General features: G+C 53.1%; 1 protein-coding gene across 5 annotated transcripts in view; it reads right to left on the bottom strand.

Moving 5' to 3' along the window:
- Positions 1 to 8,469: 8,469 nt before the first annotated feature.
- The window catches only part of CACNA1E (calcium voltage-gated channel subunit alpha1 E), an 85,004-nt gene continuing 67,763 nt past the window's right edge, over positions 8,470 to 25,710 (bottom strand). For 2 of the 5 annotated variants that reach the window (XM_085231416.1, XM_085231418.1), the window contains 10 exons: positions 19,609 to 19,705; positions 17,970 to 18,075; positions 16,785 to 16,892; positions 16,119 to 16,219; positions 15,672 to 15,778; positions 15,364 to 15,472; positions 14,359 to 14,487; positions 12,448 to 12,628; positions 12,151 to 12,344; positions 8,470 to 11,147 (listed from right to left, as the gene is read on the bottom strand). In XM_085231416.1, the coding sequence (XP_085087542.1) occupies positions 10,611 to 11,147; positions 12,151 to 12,344; positions 12,448 to 12,628; positions 14,359 to 14,487; positions 15,364 to 15,472; positions 15,672 to 15,778; positions 16,119 to 16,219; positions 16,785 to 16,892; positions 17,970 to 18,075; positions 19,609 to 19,705 (1,669 nt within the window). In that variant the 3' untranslated portion in view covers positions 8,470 to 10,610. Of the gene's footprint in view, positions 11,148 to 12,150; positions 12,345 to 12,447; positions 12,629 to 14,358; positions 14,488 to 15,363; positions 15,473 to 15,671; positions 15,779 to 16,118; positions 16,220 to 16,784; positions 16,893 to 17,969; positions 18,076 to 19,608; positions 19,706 to 23,597; positions 23,695 to 25,710 lie in introns of all 5 variants that reach the window. The other 3 variants (XM_085231417.1, XM_085231419.1, XM_085231415.1) reach the window with 2 other exon arrangements.

Here is a 25,710-nt window from a genome sequence, read left to right as displayed (position 1 = left end):
CCCAAGAGGCAGAATTTATGTTTATAAACACAAAACAAACATCAAAATCATCTCTTTTCATGTGACAGCTCCTTTCATTGTGTTTTATCCTTCCAAGGAATTAGTCACAGAGGTATTTATTTGGGATATTAGCTGCAATAGCTACACAAACAGGCAGCAAACATTACAAATGCTTGGCCCCATATTGTTTGTGACTTCCACTAGATCGTGAAATACTTGATCTGTGAAAAAAAAAGCCTGTTTTGAAGAGAGTTTCCCCATGACTTCCTTTGCTTTGTGCATCACGAAGGCGTTGTTTGTGCACTATGCAGCAGAGCAGGGACTGCAAACCCAAACTAAGTCAGGAGGGCTCCCAGGAGAGACAGGGTAAGGGAAATACATCAGCATCAGCCCCACTCTTGGGGTACAACAATGAAGAGCTGTTCCTCTTGTACCCCAAAGCAACCTCAAGCACAGCCAATAGGTGAGGCCTGATGAAGGGGTTGCTCACCAAAGGGATACTCACCTCGCTCCAGGTCCAACCCAGCTGATGTCTATTCTGGTTCCCAGAAAGAGGACGGAGATTTCTTAGTCATCAACAGAAATGCCTTCTCTCGTGTTTCATTTCACTCCTGTTTAAGGATGAGAACAATCCCATTATTGGTCTTTATGCTAAACTTGAGAGGAAGATCTACCAAAAAAACCAAAGCCAAAACAGAGTGAAGAGCAAACAGGGAGGGATCTCTCTGAATGCACCCATCTCTCCCCAGGATACGTTGGCCAAGGGAAGAACAGCGGAGAAACAAACCCATCAACTCTTGAGAGCTCCGTGCCCTCATTCAGTGATGACAACCTCCAGACCAAAAAAGGACATTATCATCCAGAGCCACCCAAACTGACAGCGAAACTCTCCCAAAAACCATTTGCGTTGCTGTAGGCTTGGCCATACCCATCATCCTGCGAAGGCTCGTGGATCCAACAATGACAGAGGCACACCAAACCCTCACAAATAAAGTAATTTGTACCTTGGGTCAGCACACTCTGAATCTCCTTGTGGGATTTAATGCCAGGCTTGAGGCATTTTCTGTTCTTGCTCGAGCACTTAGGATGAAGAAACATTGGTTACAAATCTGCTTGCCTATGAGGAATGAGACGCAAACCATAAACTCCTGTTTTGAAGAGTTTGTTCAGCTTAGATGTCACTTCTAGGCTCTGAGTTATACAAGATCTCATTTTTCAAAGGTTAAAAAGAAAGGACTCCTGAACTCTTTCTAGTTTCTGCTTCTTTTTTTCCTGTTTTTCTCTCTTTAAAAAAAAAAAAAATTTACAATTACAAAAGGTATTTGCAAAACATTTTTTTTTCCGGATAGCTTCTGGCTGCTTTCACGCTGAAATTTGGCAGTCAGCATGCATTTCTTATTCAAGAACAGACATAGATTCTGCACTTTAAAACTTGAGGTGGGTACAGACCCAAGAGATTTTTTTTTCCCTTTTGAAACCTGCATTAAAAATTGTGCACAACCCTTTTTCTCCTCCTCGTTGTTGTTTTTAAAGAAAAAGCTACAAGGACGTGTATTAACAACAACCAATTAGCCACACATTGCCTGGGCAGCTCCTGCAGAAAGTGTTTTTTTTTTTAATCAATAATAAAATCCTGGAAGATGATGAATTTTTACAGTGGGACATTTTAACAGTGGGGAATGAAATGGCTTCGGATGTAGGATGGGCTTTGTATGTCTCTTGGGCACCTGATCAAGGACAGCCCTGCCTGGGGCTGCACTGTGTGCTTAGGGGCTGGTGATGGTGCTATAGGGTGAAGGATCTGGAAGAGGGAACAGAAAGCTCCTGGTCTGATCCTGCTTTCACATCTATCCATCACCTTTCTCCCTGGAGCTACAGGGAGACGCACACATCTAATTTTACATTTGAAGTGGTAAAAATGGTGGCTGCTCTTTCCACTTCCCCACAACAAACATCTCTGCAGATTGTAAATCCTACACCCCCCAGTAGCTGGTTTGATATGCACAGCTTCTTAGCGCTTGCTCGGACCAGTGCCTTTGGGTAGCTTTGAAAAATATGAGAAATTAACATTTGAAAAGGTATTCCCACACACTCTTTGAGCAGGAAACGTGGCTTCCTTCTCCACCCACTTTATCGCTAAGCAGCTTGGAGATGCATAATGGAGACTTTCACGGCCATTTTGGTTTAAAGCCATCAGCCAGGCTGGGATAATCTCTTGAGCATGTCTTTGCTGAGGAAGAAAACTGGATGGGGAACAGCACCTAGGTACCTATGGATTGTCTCTGCCACTGCTGAGGGCTTTCTATAGACCTGTGCTTCTTACATACATCCATGGGTCCATGCATGTAACCAAGCTATGGGAAGATTGAAGCTGCCTCCTGGGCAGGGCAGCTTGCTTTCCATTGCTGCCCCTTAGGGCGTTATCACATGAACATGGCTGGTTTGGGTCTACGACCCACGTTAACCTTCCTCCTCGTGCTGACGGGCAGCTTGTTTGGAGCTAAGCTGGGGTAGCATGGGGAAGGGACCAGCAAGATCTTGAGACACAAAGTCCAGGAAAGGGCTGTTATAGAACCATACGAACGTTAAGGTTGGAAAAGAGCACTAAAATCATCACGTACAACCATCAATCCGTCACCATCAAAGCTTTATGGGCAAAAAGCCAGCAAATGTTTTAGATGTTCTACCACGCTGGACACGGATGCAAAATTTCAACTATTAGAGCACAAAATCTGTGAGCCAAACCTCTACGGAAGGATACATTTCAATGCAGATATAACCTGGTACCTTCCTGAGGGGGGAAAAAAAAAAAACAGCAAGAAAAACAGCCCCAGTTTGCCATCCAGGCCTCAGCATTTCCTTGCCCATTTTCTCATGTGCACCAATCTGCCAAGCCAGATGTACAAATGTTTTGTGTGGGCAAACAGGCACTTGTATGGGCAAACATTGCCCTGATGCGTGCATTCTCATGGGCATGAAATCAGGCGTTGCACAGAGGCAACAAGCAGCAATGGGGCTGGGGACACACACCACAACCTTGTGTTCCCAGCAAGCTGAACCTTGCTGGCATTGCCACGCGGTTGATTAGGAGAAATGCCTTCTCTGAAAGAGCAGAGGTGCATTGGCATAGGCTGCACAGGGAGGCGATGGGGCCACTGTCCCTGGAGGTGTTACAGAACCGTGGGGACGTGGCACTGAGGGATGTGGTTATTGGGCATGGTGGGGGTGGGTTGGGGTTGGACTGGGGATCCGAGATGTCTTCTCCAACCTTAGTCATTCTATGCTCTCCATAAAAGCCATGCATCGCATCCGTGTGGCCTGGTGGTGGAAAAGGTGCTCTGCTCATCTCGGTCGTGAATTCCTGCCCTCCCCAGCCTAGGGAGGGGCACAGCCAAGCACCAAAGTGCTACAGCACCATAATATCACACACACATAATGGCTTATCTTCCACCATCTATGAATAACCTTGTAAAGCCATTAAAAACAGGTGTGAAGTAATGCATTTGCTATGCTTTCACAAGCTAATTGGGAGTATTACAACAAATGACTAGGTAATTAACCAGTGTTTCAACTCCAGTAATCACATATTGTAATTCTAGCAGAGCCACAAAGGCTCTAATATCAACTTGGTTTGGGAAGAAAGCAACATTAAGTTATATTCTGAATGCCTGTTCTTAAGACAAATACCATTCCCCAGGAAGAGCAGTGGGAAGGGAGTGCTTTCCATACTTGGAAGGACTTAGCAATCCCCACATTTCAGCCCTGCCACCTACACTGGAGCAGCCAGAGTGTGAGCAGCGTTCAGCTTGGGCTCATCCCAGCCTCCTTTCCCATCAGCAGGGCAGGACAGAGGGATGCCAGCACAGGGATACCTCTGCCAAGGCAGCTGAAGCAGCTCCCCGTGCCCAACCCAAATCTCATCCATCCTTCACAGATCTGTTTTCTCCTTCCTCCCAGGCAGCGAAGCAAAAGGGAAAACAGGGGCTCTGCTACGAGCAGCACCTGTTTCCATAGAGATTTGCTTTGAAAACACGTGAGGCAGAGATGGAGGTTAGAGAGGAAAGCACCATGGCTTGTCCTTGTGCATCACAGACTCTCACCCACCAGCTATCCCGCTGCTCCAGTGTCTAAAGATGGAGATGAAGAGTTTCCTCGGCCCTGCAGAATGCAGGGTTTTCTGATTCTCCCGGCAAACCTCAGTGCCTCGGGAGGAGATAAAAGCACGGATGCAATTAGAGTCTCTCCTATTTGCCTTTAATCAGCTCTCCGAAGAAACAGAGGTTTCTTAGAAAATCATAGCAAACTCTTGATTGCTTCCACAGCCTTCCAGAAGAAGGAAAGAATAACCAAGACAAGCAGGGCAGAAAGAAAAGATGGTGGGAAAGGGCAGAGGATGCTGCCCTGGTTTCTATCACCAGTGTGCCACACTGGCTTGAAGTGGCCATCCCCAGGGGAGTACATCAGGAGGTGCCATCAAGACACAAAATAGAAAAGAGGGTTTGTTAAACTATGGGATGGCATCTTGGGAGAAGACAAGGCAGGTCAGCCTGGGAGCTCCGGGACATGAGCAAAGTGGCCACATTGCCACTGACACCGCATCTGGGGAGAGAAGTGTCACCCAGGAACCACGGCCATTGGGCTCCTTGTTTGATGGAGCTACTCCTGCCTCTGTGAAATAGGATTTGCTTTCCCCATGCCAAGCTGACTTGCTTTGAGGAACAATTGCCCAGCTGCCCCCCCAGCAGCCCTGTCTCTGCAGTGAGGTTGTGGGCTGCTCGGTGTGAAGGAGCAGCTGCCAGGCAGTCATTCCCTCGGATTTTCCCTAGGAGCTGCTCAGCTTTGCTCCCCATTTCTTAGGACAATCTGCACAGGCACTGCAGCCCCACTGCTCTCCCCGCTCCATGCATTTTAACGCAAGGTGAAATCTAAGCCTGCGACGCAACCTATTGAACCAAAGAAACCAAGCCAGGCTGAGCTTCAAATTAACGGAGCAAAACCCACTACAAAAATGCAGCCAGCTGGTCCAGCCCCCAGCTCCCCAAGCCACTGGTTGGAGCCAGGACAGCTATCATGCTGCCAACCAACAGATTGCCCCAGTGGGTCGGCGGCTCACGGCCATTTAGCACATCCACTGCTGAGCACACTGCAAGGCGTGAGATCCTGCCAGAGCCCTGGAAATGCAAATTAAAGCATGGCACTTCCAGGGAGGTTTCACCATTCCCTGGCTATGCTCCGAGCTGCTTCTCACATCTGTCCCCATGCACTGCAGGAACGTGGTCAAAGGGTTCTTGTGATCAACAGAGGCAGAAGCGCAGAGAAACGGGAGCTTGTGGAAAAATACAAACACCAAATAAGCTCCCCAAGCCCCTGCTTTATATTCAGGCTTTATATATCCAGCCATCCATTTGTCAGGAATGGAGGGTGCTGCGTTCTCCATCTGCAGTGTCTCCTTATGGCAGCGCTTGTAAAAATCAAAAGCTCATTCTGTTCACAACTGTGCACATCAACCTGAGAGGTCTGTCCAGCCCTCCCTGCCTCTCATTTCCCACTGAAGTCAGACTGAGCTGCTAAGGGCCAGAGCCCCCTGATCGCTCCTGCTTGCAGGGCGGCCTCCTTCCAACCACAGCACCCACTGCTTTTCTGCCCTCATTGCAGTTAAGAGGGATGATTGCAGACCATCACTTCTCCACTTCCTCCCTAGGCTGAAACCTGACCCATTCCTACAGCCAGTAATAACATCTCAGAGTTAATTCACTGGAGTTATACTCATTTGCGGCCAAAAATAGTGCTTAATACTCTTCCCTCAGCACAGAGGCTGGTCTGAGTGGTCAGCCCCACAGGCACAGCACCAACGGCCAGCTAAGCAAGGCAATGAACTGCTTTGTGCGAGGGAAAGCATTAGGGAGCACAGCAACAGCTCACACCCAGCAGAACACCACCCACCCACCCCCAGGAAATGCAGCTTCACCCCCATAACTCCCATGCCTCAGTTTTCCCACCTGCAAGGAGGAACAGCAATGCCACACATCCACCCAGACAAAGAGACAACCCCACACCTGCTCCCTCTCCAGGGAAAAACAGGGAGAGCTGCTCAAGGCTGTTTAAGAGGCTCATGCCACACACCTGCAGTGCACTCATCCTGTGCAGCTGGGAGCAGGGCACCAAGCTGGGGGCCAGCACTGAGAACCTCTGTGTGGGTGGCAACTCCTTCCCCAACACAGAGAGGAGACAAAATGCAGAAAGCCTGAGAGCAGCATGCTGTTTTCTCCTGGAAATGCTCTTCTTTTGCAATATCAGCTCTTTGCAACCCACCCAGCTCCAGTTCTGTGCCCTTTGCATGGCACCCCATTGCACCCCTCTGCTCTCACTCCTGCTGCAAGGTGCAAGACGCTGCTCCCCAGGGGTGAAGGAGGGGGGGTTGCTGATTGGCAGTGCCTCTGCACAGCTCCTGCTGACTTTCCAGACGTGCTGCAAGCTGTGAAAGGAGGTGAGATGTGCTGCTGGGGTGTAACATCACATGCCGGAGGAGCAGGAGCTCAAGCTGGGACAGGCTCTCCAAAAATTACATCTGTGTCCGTGAAGCTCACCCTTTGAAAAAGTATTTTAAACAGTGTGATGGCACTGTGTTTTAAGCTTCTTTTATACATGAAGTAAATTATCAGGCCGTGTGCAAGGCCACGCTGACACTTCTGCAGCCCAGGCACCAGGCTCTTGCCTGCAGGGCTGAGCAGAGGGCTGAACTCCACCAGGAGGTAAAGCCCTTGGATTATTTCCTTCCTTTACTCCTCCCATTTTGGAAAGGCAAAAAAACCACACATCACTCACTATGCTCGTGAAGCAGATCTGTGAAAATCAATCTGCAAATCGCATCATCTATGGCAGATTGCTCCATAAATTGACTGACTGGGTCCCGGGGGGGGGAAACGTGGGAGGGAGCACTCATACAGAGCATCTGGATCGAGTCCGGCTCCAGCAAATCCCTGCACATCCACCACCCTTCTGCTACCCCAGTGGTACCAGTACCTCTGCTGGCAGCATCGTGCCCATGTCCTCAGTGCAGCTCCGCCAGGAAGATGCCAGCTGGGAAGGGGAGCAATTAATGTGTTATGCATTCATTTATAAGGATTTTGTCATTAATACTTCACTGAGGCAATGCTAGCCCATAGGAGAGGTGGCTCCCACCCTCCCTCTCTCTCGCTGCCACCTATAATGCCCAAGCTGACCCAAAAGGGGCTCCCAAAGTGTTTCCAGCAGGCATTGTGTACCAGAGACCAATTCCCAAGGTATCCTGTCGTATTTTGCCTGCTCACGTGGGATATGGCATAAATACATCAAACAAATGAAAGAAAAGAGGTGCTGAACCAGGCTGGGCAATTCAAAGAGGGAGCAGCAATTGCATGCTCATCGTGGAGGATGCTTACAGATGGGTGGGATGCTCACCCCTGGATGGGGGTGCCTGCCCATGAAGGGGGATGCTCACCCATGGAGGAATGCTCACCCAAGGAGCCACCAGCACTGCCATCCTGCCATGCCACGTGGCTCTCAGCATGAGTAAGCGCAGCCCCACTTCAAATCCCACACACATCCTCAACACCCGAAGAGCACACTTGTAAGTGCCATCAAAGGAACAAAAAGGGAAGGGGGGACGAGAACCACCCCCGGCATCTCCCCTCCAAGCTGCTTGGGAAAAGCTCGCTGCAGCTCACAAAGGACCAGCAACCAGGGCAGTCAGGGACAGGCATGCCATGATGCTCAGAGACATCCCTGCCGGCAGGACAGGGCTCTGGTGCACTAAGAGATGCACCCAGCTCTTTCCTTTGGCTTTGCAGGGTGGAGGACAGCACCCAGAGGTCACATTTCATTTCCAGTAGTGTCTGTGTCCCCACATCCCTGCAAGGAGGAGCACCCCCAGCTCTCCCACCAGTTCCCAATTTATCCCCTGTCTCCTGGAGCTATTCTCAGCAGGTACAATCTGCATTGCCATTGTTATTCAGATGATGTACAGATAATTTTAACCTTTCTGTTCCATTTGTCAAGGTTTTTTTTTAGCCTCCACGCCTGCCAGGCAGAGCACTGCCTCCCTAGCAGCAGAGGCTCCTGCTTTGCAGCACCAGGTTCCCTTGCTAGGGCTGAGCTCCGCTTCCCCTCGTTGCTTTGGTTGGGGTAGGCTCATGTTGAGGTGGCCCAGCTGAGCACAGCAGTTGCCCCAGTCCTTCCCTGAGCCCTTCTTGGTGCAGCACTCACAATAAAACAAGAGCCCTGCTGCAAAGCCACGCAGCACAGCCATCACCCACAACCAGCCTGCAGCCTGCCGCAGGCTGCTGACAACCTGGAAACCTGCTGCGCTCCCAACAGCTCTGTGCAGGAGAAGCACAAGCCCTGACTTCAGCATCTTTCCTTGACAACTCACCCGGAGGCTTTGGACCAGGCAACAGCACCTGCGTGAGAAAGAGCCAAAGCACGGGGCGGTTCTTTACAACAAGGTTTTATTTTTCTTTCCTTTTGACAAAAAACATGGAAGTTGTACATGGCCGCCCGTCAGCTCGGCTCCACGGTGGGTCTGAGCGAGCGCACTGCAGTCCAGCATCCCGCCCCCTCCCACTGCCTCAGCCCTCCCAATACCTTTTTGGGGGGAACCTCCTGTCTCCTCTCCTATGCTCACAACAAACACTGATGGCAGATCTGGAGTCTTGGAGGAGAAAGGAACGTCCAAAAAGCCAGGGAAGAGAGACATTATGCAGCAGCAACGTGAGTCCAGTGACTTCAGAAGAGAGATGCTGCAGTGGTGCATGGGGGCTGTTCCTCACCCCCTTGGTGCAGTCCTTCCCGCAGCCCTGCCAGGGTCAGTTTTGGTTTTGCAGCCTCCATGGCCCCGCAGTCGCTGGCTGCTGTGGGAGCTGCTATGGGAAAGGCTAGATAGGGGCATTTTTGTGCTGCCCCCTAAAAAAGAAAACCAGGCTGCTTTGCTCATACAAACATATCCCACATGTCAGTAAAACAGAGGTCCTAGGCAGCAAAGCTTGAGTTCAGCCCATCGATGTCTCAGCACCCATTGGTGTGATGCCATGTCCTCGTCCTCTTCTTCTTGGCTCTGCCACCAGCAGTCACAGCAACACGCATCCTCACCCCCTGGCCCCAAAAGCTCTGTGTTGCAAAAGCCTGCCTTGTTTTACATGGTTTGCTAGGAAACACTGCAAAGCATCACTATGTGTCAGCCCCATTCTGGGTCCGAGAAATGCGAATGCCCAAATCCCCAAATCCATCCTTTCACCCAACGAAGACACAAAGAGCTGCCACCTCCCCAGCCCTGGGGCTGCTCCGTGGGACACCCTATTGCATCTGGGTGGAGACAGTGCCGGTGCCTAAATTGAGAGGACATACAGCAGCTGGAGCTGTCTGCTCAGAAGGCAAGAGGCTTGCATGGGGCCAGCAGGACTAGGTTGGAGGTTTGGTTTCATCGGTGGAACCTATTTCTAGGGGCAAGCATTAGCCATTAGAAAAAGGGTTTTGGTTCACGACAGAGCCTGACCCTTCGGAGCTGGCAGGACTTGCTCTGGGGGAGCTCTGTGAGCAGTCGGGCAGGGGCTGATCTGCACATGCAGGAGAGGGGCTGCGTGTGCCCATAGCATCTGTCAGTGGGGAACAGTGGGTTACCGGGTTGCCAGACCACCTCTAAGGCAGAAAATGAGATTCCCACTGCTGTGAATGCCATGGGGACAGGGGGACGTCCCTGCTTCTCTGTTGCATCCAGCGAACCCCGCCGGGGCTTGGTCAGATGACTAAAACAAATCCATGTATGTGTATATCTTTATATATACAGCATATAAATATATATACACACACATACCGTATATACACGCACAGGCACACCTAGAGTTCTCCTTATAGAAATACAGCTATATCAGTGCGAGACGGGGTAAATTGGCAGCACTGAGCCCCCCCTTGCTGCTTCCACGCACCCCAGTACAAACCAGTTGCTTTGGCTTGGCCCCCTGGGAAGGCAGAGCTGCTGCTATCTGCCTTATGCCCCCAGACTCCATACCTCACCCCTTCCCTGGGCCAACATGAGACCCTTAGGGAGGGAAACTCAAAGCCAGGGCAGCACGAACCCAAGCACAGAACCCCCGTGCTGGGATGCTCTGGCCACAGGGAGCACAAAAGCAGCATCATGAGCGCTGCCAGGTCCTGCTCGGGCATCCCCGAGCGCCTCTCACTGCAGCTGGGTGCTCTCATTGCCCCCAGCCAGGACTCTCCACCTCTGGCCCAATGCTTCTCTGTGCAGAAAAAAAAAGTGATCGTAATAAATGAAAGTCGACAGGTTTTAATTTTTTCTTTTTTTTTTTTTTTTGCACAAAGACTTTTTTTCTTTTTTTGTTTCCCCATTCTGGTCAGTTGGGTTTTCTTCTTCTTCTTTTTGTTGTTGTTGTTGTGTTTTTTGTGTTCGTGGTTTTTTTTGTTTGTTTTGTTTTGTTTTTGATTTTGTTTTTGTTTTTGTTTTTTTAACTTCCCCCTTTGCGTTTGGTTTTGGTTTCGTTTCATTCCCAGGCGTGGCGAAGAGCATGCATTGGAGAGAGCAGGGCGGCGGGGCGGCGGCGGCGGGGACGCAGCCTCTAGCACTTGTCATCTTCCTCGGTGTCGCTGAGCACGTCGATGCTGGCCCCGCACATCACACCCTGCCCGGCCCCTCGCCTCCGCCTCCGGTAGTGCCCGTTGGGCATCTGCCAGCTGTGCCGCAGCGGTGGGGCTGAGCCGATGGTGTTGGAACGACCCAGGCTGGTGGCCACGGCCGCCTCGAAAGTGAGCGTCTCCTCCTCGCCGCAGTCCGAGGCGTGCGAGTCGTCGTGCAGGGCCAGGTAGGGCTCCGAGATGTAACGCTGCGGGGTGGATGGCCGGCTCGGCTTCCCCGCTGGGGAGCTGGAAGACTCGGTCAGGCCAGCGGCGTTGGGCTCCTTGGAGAGGAGCGGGGACCCCCCTTCGGTCTCGTCAGGAGGTGGTGAGGCGTCTCCGGCGGCGTGCCGCAGCATGGAGGCGTAGGAGAGGAGGGGACGCGGTTTTGGGGGCACCGGTGGGAGCTGGCGGCGGCCTCGCCGGGGGGTGCTGGTGTCCGAGATGGAGGGGATGGAGCTTTCACTCAGGGAGCCCGTTCCCTGCAAAGAGACACAGGGTCCGAGCTGTGCTTGTGGTGGCAACACGCCAGAAGTTTTTTGTGTAATGAGACCAACCAGAGCAGGGCATTGCAAGCTCGCAGTGGGAAGAGCTAAATGCTCTTTAGCTGCCGTTCTCTTCGCTGGTAGCATATCTTTGAGCACTGGCATCTCCAGCTTGTGCAGCTAGGACTCCTCAGCTTTGGCAGGGAGCAGGTGCTGTGGTGGTGAAACCAGCTCCAGAGGCACCAGAACCTACGTGGTGACCTCCCCTCTCTCCAAAGACACTGTGAGGCACACCAGGCACCATCAAGCCAACAATACTATTCTCATTCTCACTGGGGACAAGAAGAGATGCCACCTATATGGGAACTCTGAGTCATGGCCTGAACCTCTGATTGATCGCCTGAGGCAAGCACTGAATCAGCTGCGGGAGCAAAGTGAAGGCTGCGTGACTGGAAGGAGTGAAGCCTGGCTCCATCTCTCCTAGACCCCATTTAAGGGCTGACTGCCGCTTGAGAAGGATCTCTTTCTGGAGATTGCTCCTTTTGGAATTTTCTACTGCAAGCCTAGGTGAGCATTTCATTTCTCTTTGATTATCGCTTTGCTCCACGATAATCTTTCTAATTACACAACCTGTAAAATACCATCTTAACCACACCACTCTGCTAACTGTACATTTGTTGACTGTACGCATCACTGGGAGAAGAGCCATTACAAAGCCCCCAGAATGGAATCATAGAACCATCATGGTCGGAAAAGACTCTAAGATCACCAAGTCCAACCCCAGCCCACCACCACCACTGACCACGTCCCTCAGTGCCACATCTCCACGGTTCTGTAACACCTCCAGGGACAGTGACTCCACCACTCCCTGGGCAGCCAGTGCCCTGCTGCTCTTTCTGAGAAGAACCTTTTCTTAATATTCGACTTGAACCTCCCTGTGGCACAACTTGAGGCCATTACCAAGCATCCCTTTGCACTTAAGAAAGATTTTTCCACCCACCTGCCTGTTGGGCGTTTGCGACCTGCCCTCGCTGGGGGACCGGGACTCGCGCCGCCGCTCTGGAGACTCATCGTGTGCCTGGGGACTCCTCTCCTCTGAGTTGCAGCGGGAGATGTCAGGGGACAGCAAGTGCTTGCGCTCTTTGGATCGGCCCCTCTCCCTGCCGCCTGAGCGGTGCCCCTCGGACCTGTGGCCTGCAGCAAAGCCCATTGGTCCCTTGCTCCACGTCCCCGTGATGGCGACAAGGAAGGACAACACCGGGTTGATTTTTAGAGACGGGAAGGGGTTCTCATTCACCTGAGTCAGCGTTGAGGCGCCGGGCAGAGAGCTGGAGCGAGGAGTGGTAGCTGCGCCGGCGGGACTTGTAGGTGTTGTCACTGCTGCGCTCCATGGAGAACTCATCCAGCCAGGAGGTGTTGGTGCGTTTGTCCCGGATGGTGGAAAACGACCGCCGCATCGAGCTGGTGTCCGTCACCACCTGCAACGACCCGGCCAGACGGTGATGGGGTGAACATGGGATGCTCCAGCCACAGCCCCACCGCTGCTCCCGCCATGAGCTCCTTAGCACCATGAGGTTTAGGGGTGGTCAACCTGGGGCAGCACACCCCCCTAAATGACCTCGCCACGAATCAGGGGCAGAAAGAAAGCGGGTCTGGCTGAAGAGCGTTGCTAGCAAAGTGCCCGAGCATGGCTCAAAGCTCTGGGAGCCAGAGGAGGAGCAGCTGCATCCTGCCCATGGCACGGTGATAGTGTAGATACTAAACCATGGTCCCAAGCTGCCACAGCATCCCTCCCATCTAGGGAATGGGACCAGCAGAGCAAATGGGGGCACTGCAGGAGAAATCATGATGAGAGAGCAGAGAGTGCCCCATCTCTCCAGTGCTCCTCACTCAGTGGTTATTTTCACAGCATTTTCAGACCCCTCGCCTGTCCTCTTTTATCCTCATGTCCCCTTTTCCTGCACTCAGTCCCTCTCTCCCTGCTCACACTGCCTTTTATCACTCCTCTTCCTCACTCCTCTATTCCTTCCAGCTTATAATCTCACATGCTTTTTGGAAAACATCATCCCCTTGATAGAATCTCTGAATGGTTGGGTTGAAAGGGGCCCTAAAGCCCTGCCAGCTCCCCCCTGCCATGGGCTGGCTGCCCCCAGCTCAGGCTGCCCAGGGCCCATCCATGTCCTGGGGTACCTCCAGGGATGGGGCACCCACAGCTCTGGGCAGCAATGCCAGTTCCTCACCACTCTGAGTGAAGAATTTCCTCCTAACATCTCACCTAAATCTCCCCTCTTTTAGTTTAAAGCAATTCCCCCTTGTTCTATCACTATCAAACCATATAGGAACTCAATCCCTTCCTGCTTATAAGCTCCCTTCAAGTACTGGAAGACCACAATGAGATTTCCCTGGAGTCTTACCATTTCCAGGCTGAACAAGCCCAGCTCCCTCAGCTTAGGAGAGGTGCTCCAGACCTCTAACCATCTTGTGAATTTCCCTCCACTTTACTTTAGCAGCTTTTTGCCTCTTCAGCCTCAAGTCCTTCTCCCCGTCTCCTCTCCTCCCTTATTCCCAACCATCTCCCAGACAGTTGAATTCCATGAGGCAAAGTTTCCCTTCCCTTGGCGCTCCCCAAAGCACCCTGCGCTGGTGCCAGGCTGCACCAACACCCCTTTGAGGAACCAGACCTGGAGACTTCACAGGGATGGATTGTGAAATCAAACCCCAGAAAACCTTCTGTGTCTCAGTTGAGGTTGAATACAAGACAGAACAACAGAGAAACCAGCCAGACAAACGAGGTGAAATGTGACCTGGGCTCACCCGGACAGACTGTCCGCAGACACATGCAGACAAGCACGTGTGATGGGACAAGGGGACATAAGGAGAAGGTGTTTCATTCTCTGGGACATCACTTTGCATCCGAGCAGGGACTCCTTACATCTCAGCCAGTCTCCGGGCTGGAGGAAAGGAGGTTGTCCCATCATATCGGTTCCCTGCGGGGTCCCAGCATGATCCTGCTGCAAGAGCAAGTGAGCAATTCCTTTGGCTGCTCTGCACTGCTGGTCCCCACCACATATGAGACAGAAGCTCTCCTCCTTGTGGAACACCCCACTGGTGCTCTGGGGAGCCGTGGAGCTCAGAAGGTTTTACCACCAGCGTTACCTGGTAGGCTTTGCTTGGACCCGGCACCCGTGGGGGCTTTGCTTGGTTTTACCTGGGGATCCACAGTGAGACGAGGCATAGAGGAGGCCCTCCCAGAGACAGCGTGGTCCTGAGTGTCCACGGGAAGGTAGCTGCCACGGTTAGAGGGTTGCACTCTTTGAAACTCCCTAACCTCTGGCTCCTGGAAACAAACACACAGCCACGCTCTTGGGATGGGGTCAGGGCACGGTTGGGCACTACTCCTCGGGGGGACAGGTAGCCTGAGGTGGGTTTTAAGAGGGCCAGCAGGGAAGTCTGGGAGAGATAGCAGCCTTGTAGCCACTCAAACTGACCACCATTTTGCAAACCAGGTGAGCTCAGGTGTGGGACTTCAGGCTCACCCCTTGTCCAAGTCCACCTCGCACCTCATTCCTTCAGTGCTGGCAGTGCAAACATTGCCTGGATCAGCCCAGCCACCTAGGCTTGATTTCCTTTCCCAATCCCTGATTTAGGGGAACGGGGCACAGGACCCGTGTCAGATTGAGGGAGGGTTGGCAGAAGGGGCAGGGACTGCACATGTGTGTGGTACACAGCTCACGGAGTGTGACAGAGCACGGGGACACAGACCGGGCTGGAGACGCACGGTGGTACCCAACAAGCACTGTGGCAGTGCGTGGCTGCACACACACAGACACAGAGAGAGAAATACGTGTATAGATGCACACACACACACGGACACTGCTGCTGGCATGTGTGCGAGGCCGGAGGGGCGCACCCTGTGGTGATGGTTTGGGTCGGGGACACCAGCACTGACAACAAAATGAACATGAATCCAAAAACATCAGATACCATTGCTCAGCACGGGGTAACCCACTGAAATGAGCGCTCAGGGGAAAAAAAAAGAGCAGCCTGCAAAAAGAAGGATGTTTTACTGCAGGGCATCAGACCGTGCTCGCAGTCCTGTCTGCAAGAGCTGAGGGGCCAGATTCAAACACAACGATGGTCCCACACCTCCCCGCGCCCACCAGCATCCTTCTGGGAGCGCAGGCAATGCCCGGCAGGCAGCGTGTGGCTTTACCAGAGACTGGTGCTCCTGGAACTGCCCCTGGGCTGGATCCATGCACGCCAGCTGGAAGATCTCCTGTGGTGAGAGTGGGCTCAGCGAGGGGAACCCACTCCGGCTGCTCCTGCAATAATGGTCTGGCTTCAGGGTGGGCACGACTCAGGTGTTGCTGTCACTTGGGGAGGGTCCCCACGCTCAGCCCCGATACAGACATCCCTAATACAGCCACCATGCTCCTTGGAGAGCTGAGGCAGTGCCCACTCCCCCTTCCAGAAATAGAGAAGCTGCTGGAAAACCTCACCCCTTGTCGAGGCAATACTCACAGTCCTGTGAGAGTGTCCTGCTGGAGGTAAGGCAGAGCCTTTGCGTTGGAGATGATTTCCTGTGGCAAAGAGGATGGCTCCATGCGCTGGAACATGGGCGCGTTTTTCTGAGGGGAACAAATGAAGAAGCTGAGCCTGCATGAAACACAGTCCAGCTCTTTAACTAGAAAGCACGGGGAAGGCGAGGGTGTGCACATATTCACTGTCAGAGGCTGAGGATGCACGTCTGTAGCCAACAAAACCCAACATGCACCAAGGGATGGGCAGCACCTGTTGAAAGCCAGCACCACACGAACCAAGAGCCCCTTGGACATCCTCACTTTGGCTCCCCAGCCAGCTGGGGGCTGGACAGGTGTCAGGTCAGGGTGTGATATGAAGCACGCTGTCTTTGTGAGGGTGCTCCAAAAAAACCCATCCTGAGCACCACATGCCCTCCCTGAGCCTCACCTGCTCCTCCAGCTGCTGCCTCTGTTTCTTCGCCTTGCTCTGCTTGTAGTAATCCATAATCATCATGGCTGCATATATTTTGCCAACAGTCAGGTCAGAGGCTGAGGGCATGAGAAGAGAAGGAAGAAGGGATGCTTTTGTGTCAGTAGAAATAGCAGATCTGAAGGCACCAGCACTGATCTCAGGAAGAGCCCAGCTGTGGGATGCCCTGATCACCCACAAACTTCTCACCACTGAGGCAGTGAAAGAGTTGAACGTTTAGGTACATGGGAGGAGATGAAATGGATGGAGGTGGCAGGAACCATAATAAACCACCAAAATGCACATCCTCATCACATCAACAGACTAATTGTGCCTGAGAGCAATGAGTTTGGACCAGGTGACCTCCAGAGGTCCTTTCCAACCTCAACCGTTCTGTGATTCTGTGATTCACAGTGATCAGCTTGCTGCTCCTGTATGCTCCAGAATGACTTACAGGAGACCTCCTCTGTGAACTGCGTGTTTCCCCAAAGGGCTCCCATGAGCAGGCCTTGTAGCAGCACAAACCCTCTTCCCAGCTCTTCCCCATCCGGGGTGTGTCTGACTGGTCCCCATCTCCCAGCAGGAAGACGCTGCTGCAGGTGCAGTGAGAATTTGGCAGTGGTCGTGGTCCATACAGAGACTCACTTTTTGGCATGGGTACCAACAGGTCGAGCATCTTCTGGGACAGGTGAGGCCAAATGGTCAGGATCTCCTTTTGAAGCTCAGAGTCTAACTGCTGCCAATCTGCACCACCTTGAACAGCAAAGAAAAAAGCAGCCCATGTACATCAAGACCTGGCACCCATCTAAAGGCACCACTTCAGTGAGGTTCACTCACAGAGATGAGCAGCGCCCAGCTCTCGGGGCTGGGAGAGCCACGTTCCATCATGCAGCCTGCTCTCCTGCTCTTGCAGGGAAACTTTCCCACCATTCCCTCCATATGTGCCACCATCTCCCATCCCCTGCCCTCCCACTCAAAGCTGCCATCTTCGAGCTCGCCTTGGGTCCGTCTCTGCCGCTCCAATCCTACTCCAGCCCACACACACCTGCTGCTGCCCCACTTTCTTTTTGCTGGGGAGCAGATCATGTGCTGGTGGAAGAGCAGCTCTGCTTGGCTGAAGTCCTTAAAGCAGAGCCGAGCTTTTTGGCCAGCAGCAAAGGGATCTGCTGAGCTGTGGAAGAACCAGGCTCAAAGTAAGCCATTAACACACGCCAACTGAGGCTTGGGTGCCTCTGGGCAAGGGAATTTGGCCAGCTTCAAATCTCTGCTTTATCCAGAAAGGGCTCAAACCTGATTTTTATGATGCAGGCAGCGCAGGGCTCCTGCTGATCTTGCCTGGGTTGGGCTTTCTGAACTCTTCCCAGGGGACAATTTGAAAGTGGCATGCTTCCGCAGAAAGCTTTTGATCTGATGAATCAGAGTGTTTCCAGCAACAACAACAACAAAAAAAAAAACCATTTTTTTCAGCTCTGAACATGTTGTGCTCGCTGTGAGATAGATTTCTGCTCCTCAGTCTTTGGAGCCAGGCACACGTGATGTGTCTCCCTCCTTGGTTTGTCTTTCTACTTGAGGAGGAAGGGGAATTCTCCCTCTCCTCTTTTGCACAGTGGGTGTAAAGCAGGTTTTGCTCTAGGAGCAGCTTCTAGTGGAAAACTGACCACCTCTTCCCTACATAAATGCAATCCTGCTCCTTACGAGCAGCAGAAATTTGCTTGCTTGGATCAATCACTTCCATCCACACGCCAGACTCAGCCCCAGTTTGGCCATGATGCCAACAGGACTGCTCCAAAACCTTCCTGCTCTGCCCATCCCCAACCCCAGTGCCATTACCTTTGGCAATTTTGATGTCCAGGGCGGTGCGTATCAGCGCCATCAGGGTGGAGGTGAAATGGACTGTCATGTCCTCAGCCACGGGCATGTTCATCAGCACCAGTCTCTGCGCAAGAGAGAGAAGAAAACAGCGGACGGAAAACAATATCGAAAAACACATCGACCAGGCTGGAGGAAAAGAAATTAAATGTTAAATAAAAGGAAAAAAATAAAATAAATTAAAATAAAATAAAATAAAATAAAAAGCAACAAAGAGTGTCAAAACAGCACAGCCAAAAAAGAAGGGCAAGGATCACCCCCGCCACCCCCCGGCTCCTTCCACCCCAGGACACCGGCTCACTGCCTTCCAGGGCTCCTCCTGCACCCCAGGAACGGCCCCTGGGCCCCCTCCCCAAAAAAGCGCCTGACAATGGGCCACCTCCCAGCACTTTGTGGATGCCTGACCCATCAGGGGAACGGCAGGTGCTGGGGAGGGGGAGAGGGGGCTCAAGTCTCCGTTCCTGGGTGGTTTGACTTTCCAGCTCTCAACCCTTCCCACCTGGGGCAGGGGAGAGGAGGGTCCCTAACCTTCAGGGACTTCGGATCGGCTCGATTCCTCTAGCATGCTACATCCTGGCGCCCCTTTTTGCGTCTTTCAGAGATGAAGTTTGCCAGCACATGCACAGGGTCCGAATTATCCAAGGGTGGGGAAGGGAAGGAGGGGGAGAAAAAAGTGCAGAAGGAAAGAGAGGAGGGCAACCAAGGCAGGTCAGACACGCCATGCTCCTTCCCCACCCTGGGCAGGCGGGGTGCAAACCAAAGTGACCAGATCCACTTTCCAGAGAGTATATTTTGCTTTGTGAACTCCTGGGCTCATCCCTTCCCTGCCAGTCCCTTCCTCCCCAGCTTCTCATGTCTTCTCCCTGCCTTCAACCCCTATGATGGGCATATGCATGTGAAAGCACATAACAAGCGCTGCAGTGTGCTTGCAAGCACACAGACCCCCCCTTATTGTTAGCACCTCTGCCAGTGCTGCTGAAAGGACAGCAACTAGCTACCAAGGGAAGGCCCAGCTCTCTCCAGTCTGGGCAGCACATTGCTCCAGGTTTCATCCTAGCTGTTCCCAACCCACATCTCTCAGGGCTCCCTGAGCATCCCGTAAAGCTCACAGCTGTCTATTGGAGGCACCTGGGTATCCCCATAGCACGAGATGTCCCTCGGATGTCTCGAGCCAATGTGCTGCAGAGATGCTCCTGCAAGATGCATCCTTGCTGCCCACCTGCTTCCCATCTCTGTGAGGTTTAGTTGGCTAGGACAAGGGTGGCTGCAAGCCCAAGGGTCAAACTCCTGGGCTAGAGGTCTTAGAGACATGGCACCCTCCTGAAAGTGCTGTGGACCCACTCCTCACCTTGTCTTCAGCCCTCCCACCTCCACACTTGCCCTACCGCTGCCCCTCTCCTTGCCCTTACTCGGGGGTCTTCCACCCCAGAGCTCTCCAAATTTGCAAGTGACAAGGGCAGCAGAGACCTGCCAGCGTGGCCAGCACCCTTTTGGGCACACCATGGGTTGGAAGCCTCCAGCAAACCCCAGGTCCCCCAGCCCCACCGCCCACCAGCTCCTGCTTGGCCCTAAGCCCCCAGAGAAGGAAGGGTTGATCTACCTTATAGGCCACTTTGGAAGGACATCTCTTGCCGAGGCCTAGCGGTGGTGACATAAGAGTCAGCATTTCATACATCTCAGTGTAATGGATTCGGCCACTGCTCATGGAGGGGGAAGGGGAGGGAGGGAGATGCAGAGAGAGAGGAGGCATTCCCAGAGAGCAGAAAAAACGTACAAACAAAATAGTACAGGAAACAGGAGAGAAAAAACAAACGGACAAACAGGAAAAGAACAGGAAACCCGTTAATCAAGGCAAATCATACATGAGAGACTGTCCTGATGTGGATTTATAGCACTGCTCACACAGACCCAGGAATGCTGGCAGAAAAGCGACTCACCCCGCTCTGCTGCTGGCCTCAAGCGCCCACCTCGCCAGCAGCCCGGGAGTCCTCCTCCTGCCTCACCCCCGTCCCTACGGCCCTCCAGGAGCCCCCGCCTTGTCCTACAAGGTTCCAGGGCTGTGTGCGAGTGGTATAAATCAGATACACGGCACTCGAGCCATGGGTTATTGGAGGTCGGGTGGTTTGCACCACGGCGACTCAATGCGCTCAGTGGCCTGCGTCGTGTTCTTCCCTCCCGGGGGCCTGGGGGTTGCTTTGTGTGGCCACCTAACCCATAGCCGGAAGGCTGTGTATCCCCATCTCATAAGGTCTATGCAATTGGGAGGCAGCGTCTTGCATAGAAGGCAGTGGGCCAGGGTCACTTGTCAAAGGAAGATGCCCAGTTGCTTCCGTCTGGCTCTGCGGATGGACCGCTTTCCCACCATGCACCAGTGCAAAAGGCATGCTGAATCGGCTGAAAAAATAAAATCAGGAGGAAAAAGTTGTGCATGCCATGCTCCCGCCCTGGCTCTCTCCCGCATGCGGCTGCAAGTTCCACCAGGTTGGAGTTTAAAGAGTCTCAGCAGAGGCAGCTGTTTGGGCCTTCCAACATTGGGGTTCGTTTGGGTTTCCCATCGGGGGCAGCTAGGACGGGCCCCACCTCTCGCTTCTCCTCTTTACCAGGGCCAGTCTAGGGTCACTGTCACCAGAAACTCCCTGTGCCAGGCTCTGCACACCCAGGAGGATGTCTACGTGCATTTCCCAGGGATGCTGGGCTTGGCCACCTCTTCTTCTCCTCATGCCAAGCCGCTGACCTGCTCCACTGGGGGGGTGGCTGATGGAGAAGGGCAATAGTAGCATGAGGGCCATCACGTCAAGGACAGGAGGAGGATGGAGAGGAACCCAGCTCAGGCAGGTGGCTGGGGAGAGAAGGATGCCGCTGGGATGCTGGCTGTTTCCCAACCCCAATGGTGAGAGGAAAAGTGCGGAGGTATCTCCTCTTCTCAAGGGCATCAGCCGCTGTGGAAGCAGCTCCTGGCCAAAGAGGTCCCTGCTAGGTTAGTTCTGATGTTTCTGATATGACCACCTGCAGTGGGCTGCCGGTGGGACAACCTGTCCTTTAGCGGAACGGACGTATCTAAAAGGCCTGGAGAGAGGATGATAATAATGCAGGGATGAGATGGGCAAGTGAAAATACCCAGATCCAGCAGTCCATAAGCAGCGCCATGGCAGAGCTGGCTGTACACTGACTTGAGGTGTCTAGAGTGAGATGTCGACTTCAGAATTCATGTGCTCAAAAGCTTTGTGCAACAAGGAAGCAAGATAGTGACCTTGAACCCGTCCTTCCTGCAGAGTGGATTTTAGCACTCCCAGCATATGTCAGACTTCACCTTTTGCACTGAGAGGAATGGATTCCCATGAAAGCAAGAGTTTGCATCAACAGCCAGCAGATATTGCACAACTGTGCTGCTCTTACAGTCTGCATACATTGCATCTGCTCAGAGCAGAGATCTCATATCATTTTGCTCAGCACAGCTGTGCCCAGAAGCACATCCCCATGAAGCCAAACACAGGAAGGCATGTAAAATGCTATCCATCTGGACAGGATGGCTTGCCAGAAGTAGAAGGGGATGAAGAAAGGCAGAGAGAGAGCCCCAGGGAGCAAAGCTGACTGTAAGGGTGCATTCCCAGTGAGGTGCAATTACAAGACCTGCTCGCCCCAGCACAAGGACAGAGCTTGCTGGATTTCCATGGGAAGGCTTTCTGCATCTTGTGAGCCCACCTGCAGATGGCCCAGCAGATAAGTTTCCCTACCATCCCATGCTGCATCTTGAAGTTGCTGGACCACCGTGTCCATAGCATCCTGTCTCCCACTCCATAAACTTCTTTGCCATGTTTCTGCAAGTATTTGTTGTCAAATTGCCTGGTGATGAAAGGCTGCAGGCTTGCTCTCATACATCACTTTGAAAATGATGGCTCTTGATGCCTCCAGGAAGGTGAACCTGTGCACTGTGATGTGTCAGGCAGACTCCCCAAGCTGCAAGATGGTTGACATTTGGGGATCTGGACCATGGTAGCAAAACACGATGACCACGTGGACTTCCTTTCTTCACCAGTTGTCTTCTTGGAACTGTTCCAGGCTGGGAGGAATCCCAGGAAATCTCTCATGTCCTTGAAATGCCCTGTACACAGGGAGGAGACCATGATGCACAATGAAGAGAAGGCCAGAAGGATATCCACCTACCACCCCCACTGCTCTGTGCATCCCACAGAGCCAGTAGAAAGCCCAGACAGCTGCAAATCTCCCTCCTACGAGGGATCATCACAGGTACACCTGCAAGCACCTGGTGCTCTGGCTTCGGAGAGCAGAATTTCCCAGCAAAGCCCTGCAGCCAACTGAGAAAGGCCAGAATTTCATCCTGCAGGTGCCTTTTGTTTGCAGGAACAAAGCATTTTGCCAGGAATGCAACAGAGAAGTGTGCAAAGGCTGTGGACTGTCTCCTTGAAGGGATGAGCTGTCTGAGATTCTTGCAAGAAAACCCTCAACCACCTCTTCATCAACGAGCTGACTGAGTGCCCGAGGCTTGTCTGGCTTCCTCCACTTTGCTCCTGGTCTTAGCCTTCCAGATGTGTGCATCATCCTTATGGGCATCTGCAGAGGATGACAAACCCACTTCAGGGATGCTGGAGAAAACACAGCAGAGAAGATGCAGAGGAATCTCTTTCCTTGCAGGATAAAGACTGGGGAGCACACCTCAGATGCTGTAAGGGATGAAGAGGGAAGACAGAGCGCTCTGATTCGTCCTCTTCTGCCACAGACACAGACATGGGTGTTGTGGCACTGTGGAGAAGGCAGCGGTGTGGGGTTATGCTCAGTTGCCATTCTAAAAGTCAATCTAAAAGAAAGTGCACAGGTGCACAAGGATGTCAGATCGCTCCTTTGGGCTTACAGCTGAGAAGCTGCCTCGAGCAGAGGGATGGCTGAGCTCCAGAAACCAGGAATGAGCATGGGTGGCATGCTGTGGCACCGCAGGCTGGGGTGGCCACCACAGAGCCAGCCTGGCCCCAGAAGATCCCTGATGCCACCTCCTTCTGGCAACTCCAGCAAACAAAGGGCAAGATGAGCAAGAGAAGAGCTCCCCTGATCACTGAGATCTGAACTGCGTCCTCTGAACATCACGCTTAGAGCATGGTGCGTCAGGCTCAGCACCATGTCCCCAGGTGTCCTACAGGGAGCGGGGTCACTCTGGTCTCCCAGTCCTCCCTCTCCAAAGCAACTGAGCCCCTGACACCCTTCTGCCTTCACCCATCTCTCCATCCCCAGCAGTAAACCACACCTGAGCCCCCAACAGGGAAGAGAAAAAGCCCTGCTTCCACAGATGCTACCTGGAGGAGCCCAGTGGGGGACAGTGGCACATGTCCACCGAGCTGAGGCTCTGAGCTGATGGGGCAGGGGGGATTGGCACAATTTGACAAAACCCACCCCGGGAGGCTCTGGGCCCCCCCGGAGGGAACAGCTGCTGGCTCTGGGAGGCCATGGACCTCTTTAAACTCAAAGGAAAGCAACGTGAGGGTTCCCTCGGGAGGCGCGGTGGCGGCGGAGCGGGGGAAAGGAGGGGTGGATGGTGCGTCCCGTGGCCAGGTTGTGGCGGAGGACTGGGAGGCAAACCTTGCACGCCACCCTGTAGGGGCAGTTCTCTCCTAGGCCCAGAGGAGGCGAGATCACCCGTACTAATTTGTACATATCCTTATACGAGATCCTGCCGCTGCAAAGGAAGCACAGGTGGGTTAATAGGACACTGAAAGGGTGGAGAGCTTCACCAGGGGGCTAGGACCGGCTGTGGGGTAAGACCCCCAGGGGTGCATGGCTCTTCTCCTTCTGGCTCTGTCAGACCCAGAGAGGGGGAGTTGTGAGCTCCAGTTGCTGCCCTCTCCGTCACGTGTCAGCTCACACCTCCTCACCCTGACCCATGCTGACCCTGGAGAAACATGGTGTAGGCAGTGGGCACCACCCCATCACCCTTCCTCATCGTGCCCCTGGCTATCTATAGTTGGTGGGAGAGGGCTGGGGTTTTAGAAGGTAGATATTGGTTGGGTTCTAGCAACCGCAAGCCCTTCTCCCTTCTGGTGGAGCTGCATCTCCCACATCAGAACCCTCTGGTCCTTCCAGAGAGGTTGGCAGCTGAGTCAATTGCATCTCCAGCATCTGGGGAACACGAGACAGGGAGAGATAATGTGACCAGCTGGTGGCCGGTGACTCTGGCACTGGCACCTAGGTCTCTGGTGGTCTGTTCCTGTGCTCTGATCACCAGAACACGCTCTGCCAAGGGTACACATTATTAGAAGCAAAACCTCCCCCACACACACCCCCTTCTCTCCCAAACCCAGACCCAGCAGTAGCAGTGGCGGGATACAGCCCATATCCCTCCATCACTGCTGAAATAAGGAAGCAGTCGAGGTGGGGAGCTGGCAGGACCAAGCGCAGGGATGCTGAGCTCTTCACCCCGCTCCAGCTCAGAGCCCTTTGGGAAGCAGGACTGTGGGGTGGATTTGCTGAGGTGCAGCATGCTGCAGCCTCCTGGGCATCCTTGGACAAGCTTGGAGGGAAACCATACAGGGAGGCAAAGAGCAGCATTACCACCCTACCTTGTGCCTTTGCCTCAGGTTTCTCCTTCTCTTGTCCCCTCTCCATCACTGGCCAGAGCTAAGCCAACCATGTGGGCAAAACCAGTCCCTGAGCCTCCCTAGTGTAAGACTTGTACAGTCTCCCCTGAGACCCTTCCTGAAACGTTCCCAGTGTCAGGGTGCAGAGCTGTGCCCAGTGGCACTCACTGGGATGTACTCACCTGTTCTTCACCCCACAACAAGGGCCAGCGCTGCCCCAGTGGCCCCAATACCACCATCTGCTCACAGCCCCTACCCGCCAGCTACGTATCATGACAAAGCTCATGACAAAGCTTTGCTCAGAAATCAGAGAGGGCCTTTTGCAGCAACTGCCCTTGGAACCCAAACACCGACATGGGGTGAGAGTGGCTGGTGTGAAGAAATCCTTTCCCATACCCACAGGCGAGGAACCCCACAACAACCAGAGGGTGTTTCATCTCATATCTCCTCTGGATATCTACTCACCCATGCTCACCTTCCCAAAGGCACAGCTACCTGCTCACAAGCCAATTCACCTGCCCATGCAACAGCACTGGGCACTGGTGAGAGGCCATGTGGGAAGAACCTGGCCAGCTCTGAACTGAACTGGGCTGGAGACAAATGGTGCAGGAAACTGTGCCAGGAGGTGATATTAGGCTTATAAAACCTCCTGGTTTCTTAAGAGGCAGATTAGCAGAAGAGGTGATGCTTCCCTAAGGAGCACGTGCATCGGCCAAGGGTCCTGAGTTAAGAGCACCCAGGCACAGTGTTGGGACGTGGCTCCAAAAAGGGTGTCCCTAGGCTGAGGGAGGAAGGGACCACACAAGACACCTTCATAGTGTTCTCTGCTCTGCTGAGGGCTGCACACAGCTCTTGAGATGCTCCACATCATCATGGGAGGAGCAGCACAGAGCTGCTCCAAAGCCAAAGCCTGACTAACCAGTGTGGCTCATCCCATTGCCGAGAGCAGGGTGCTGCATACAAACGGAAGCCTTGCTCACTGGGGTTCTCATCAGCAAAGCTATAAGCTCAGGAAACAAAGTGCATCCATCTCCTGTAGGGTGGGTGCATAAGAGCGAGCCTGTCCCCAGCCTACAACAGCTCCCTGGTGATCTAGAAGGACCCTAGCAGACACTCAG

This window comes from Meleagris gallopavo, chromosome 10 (assembly GCF_905368555.1).
Source record: "Meleagris gallopavo chromosome 10, MGAL_WU_HG_1.1, whole genome shotgun sequence".
In the NCBI taxonomy this organism is placed as follows: domain Eukaryota; kingdom Metazoa; phylum Chordata; class Aves; order Galliformes; family Phasianidae; genus Meleagris; species Meleagris gallopavo.
This window is presented reverse-complemented; position numbering and strand designations above follow the sequence as displayed.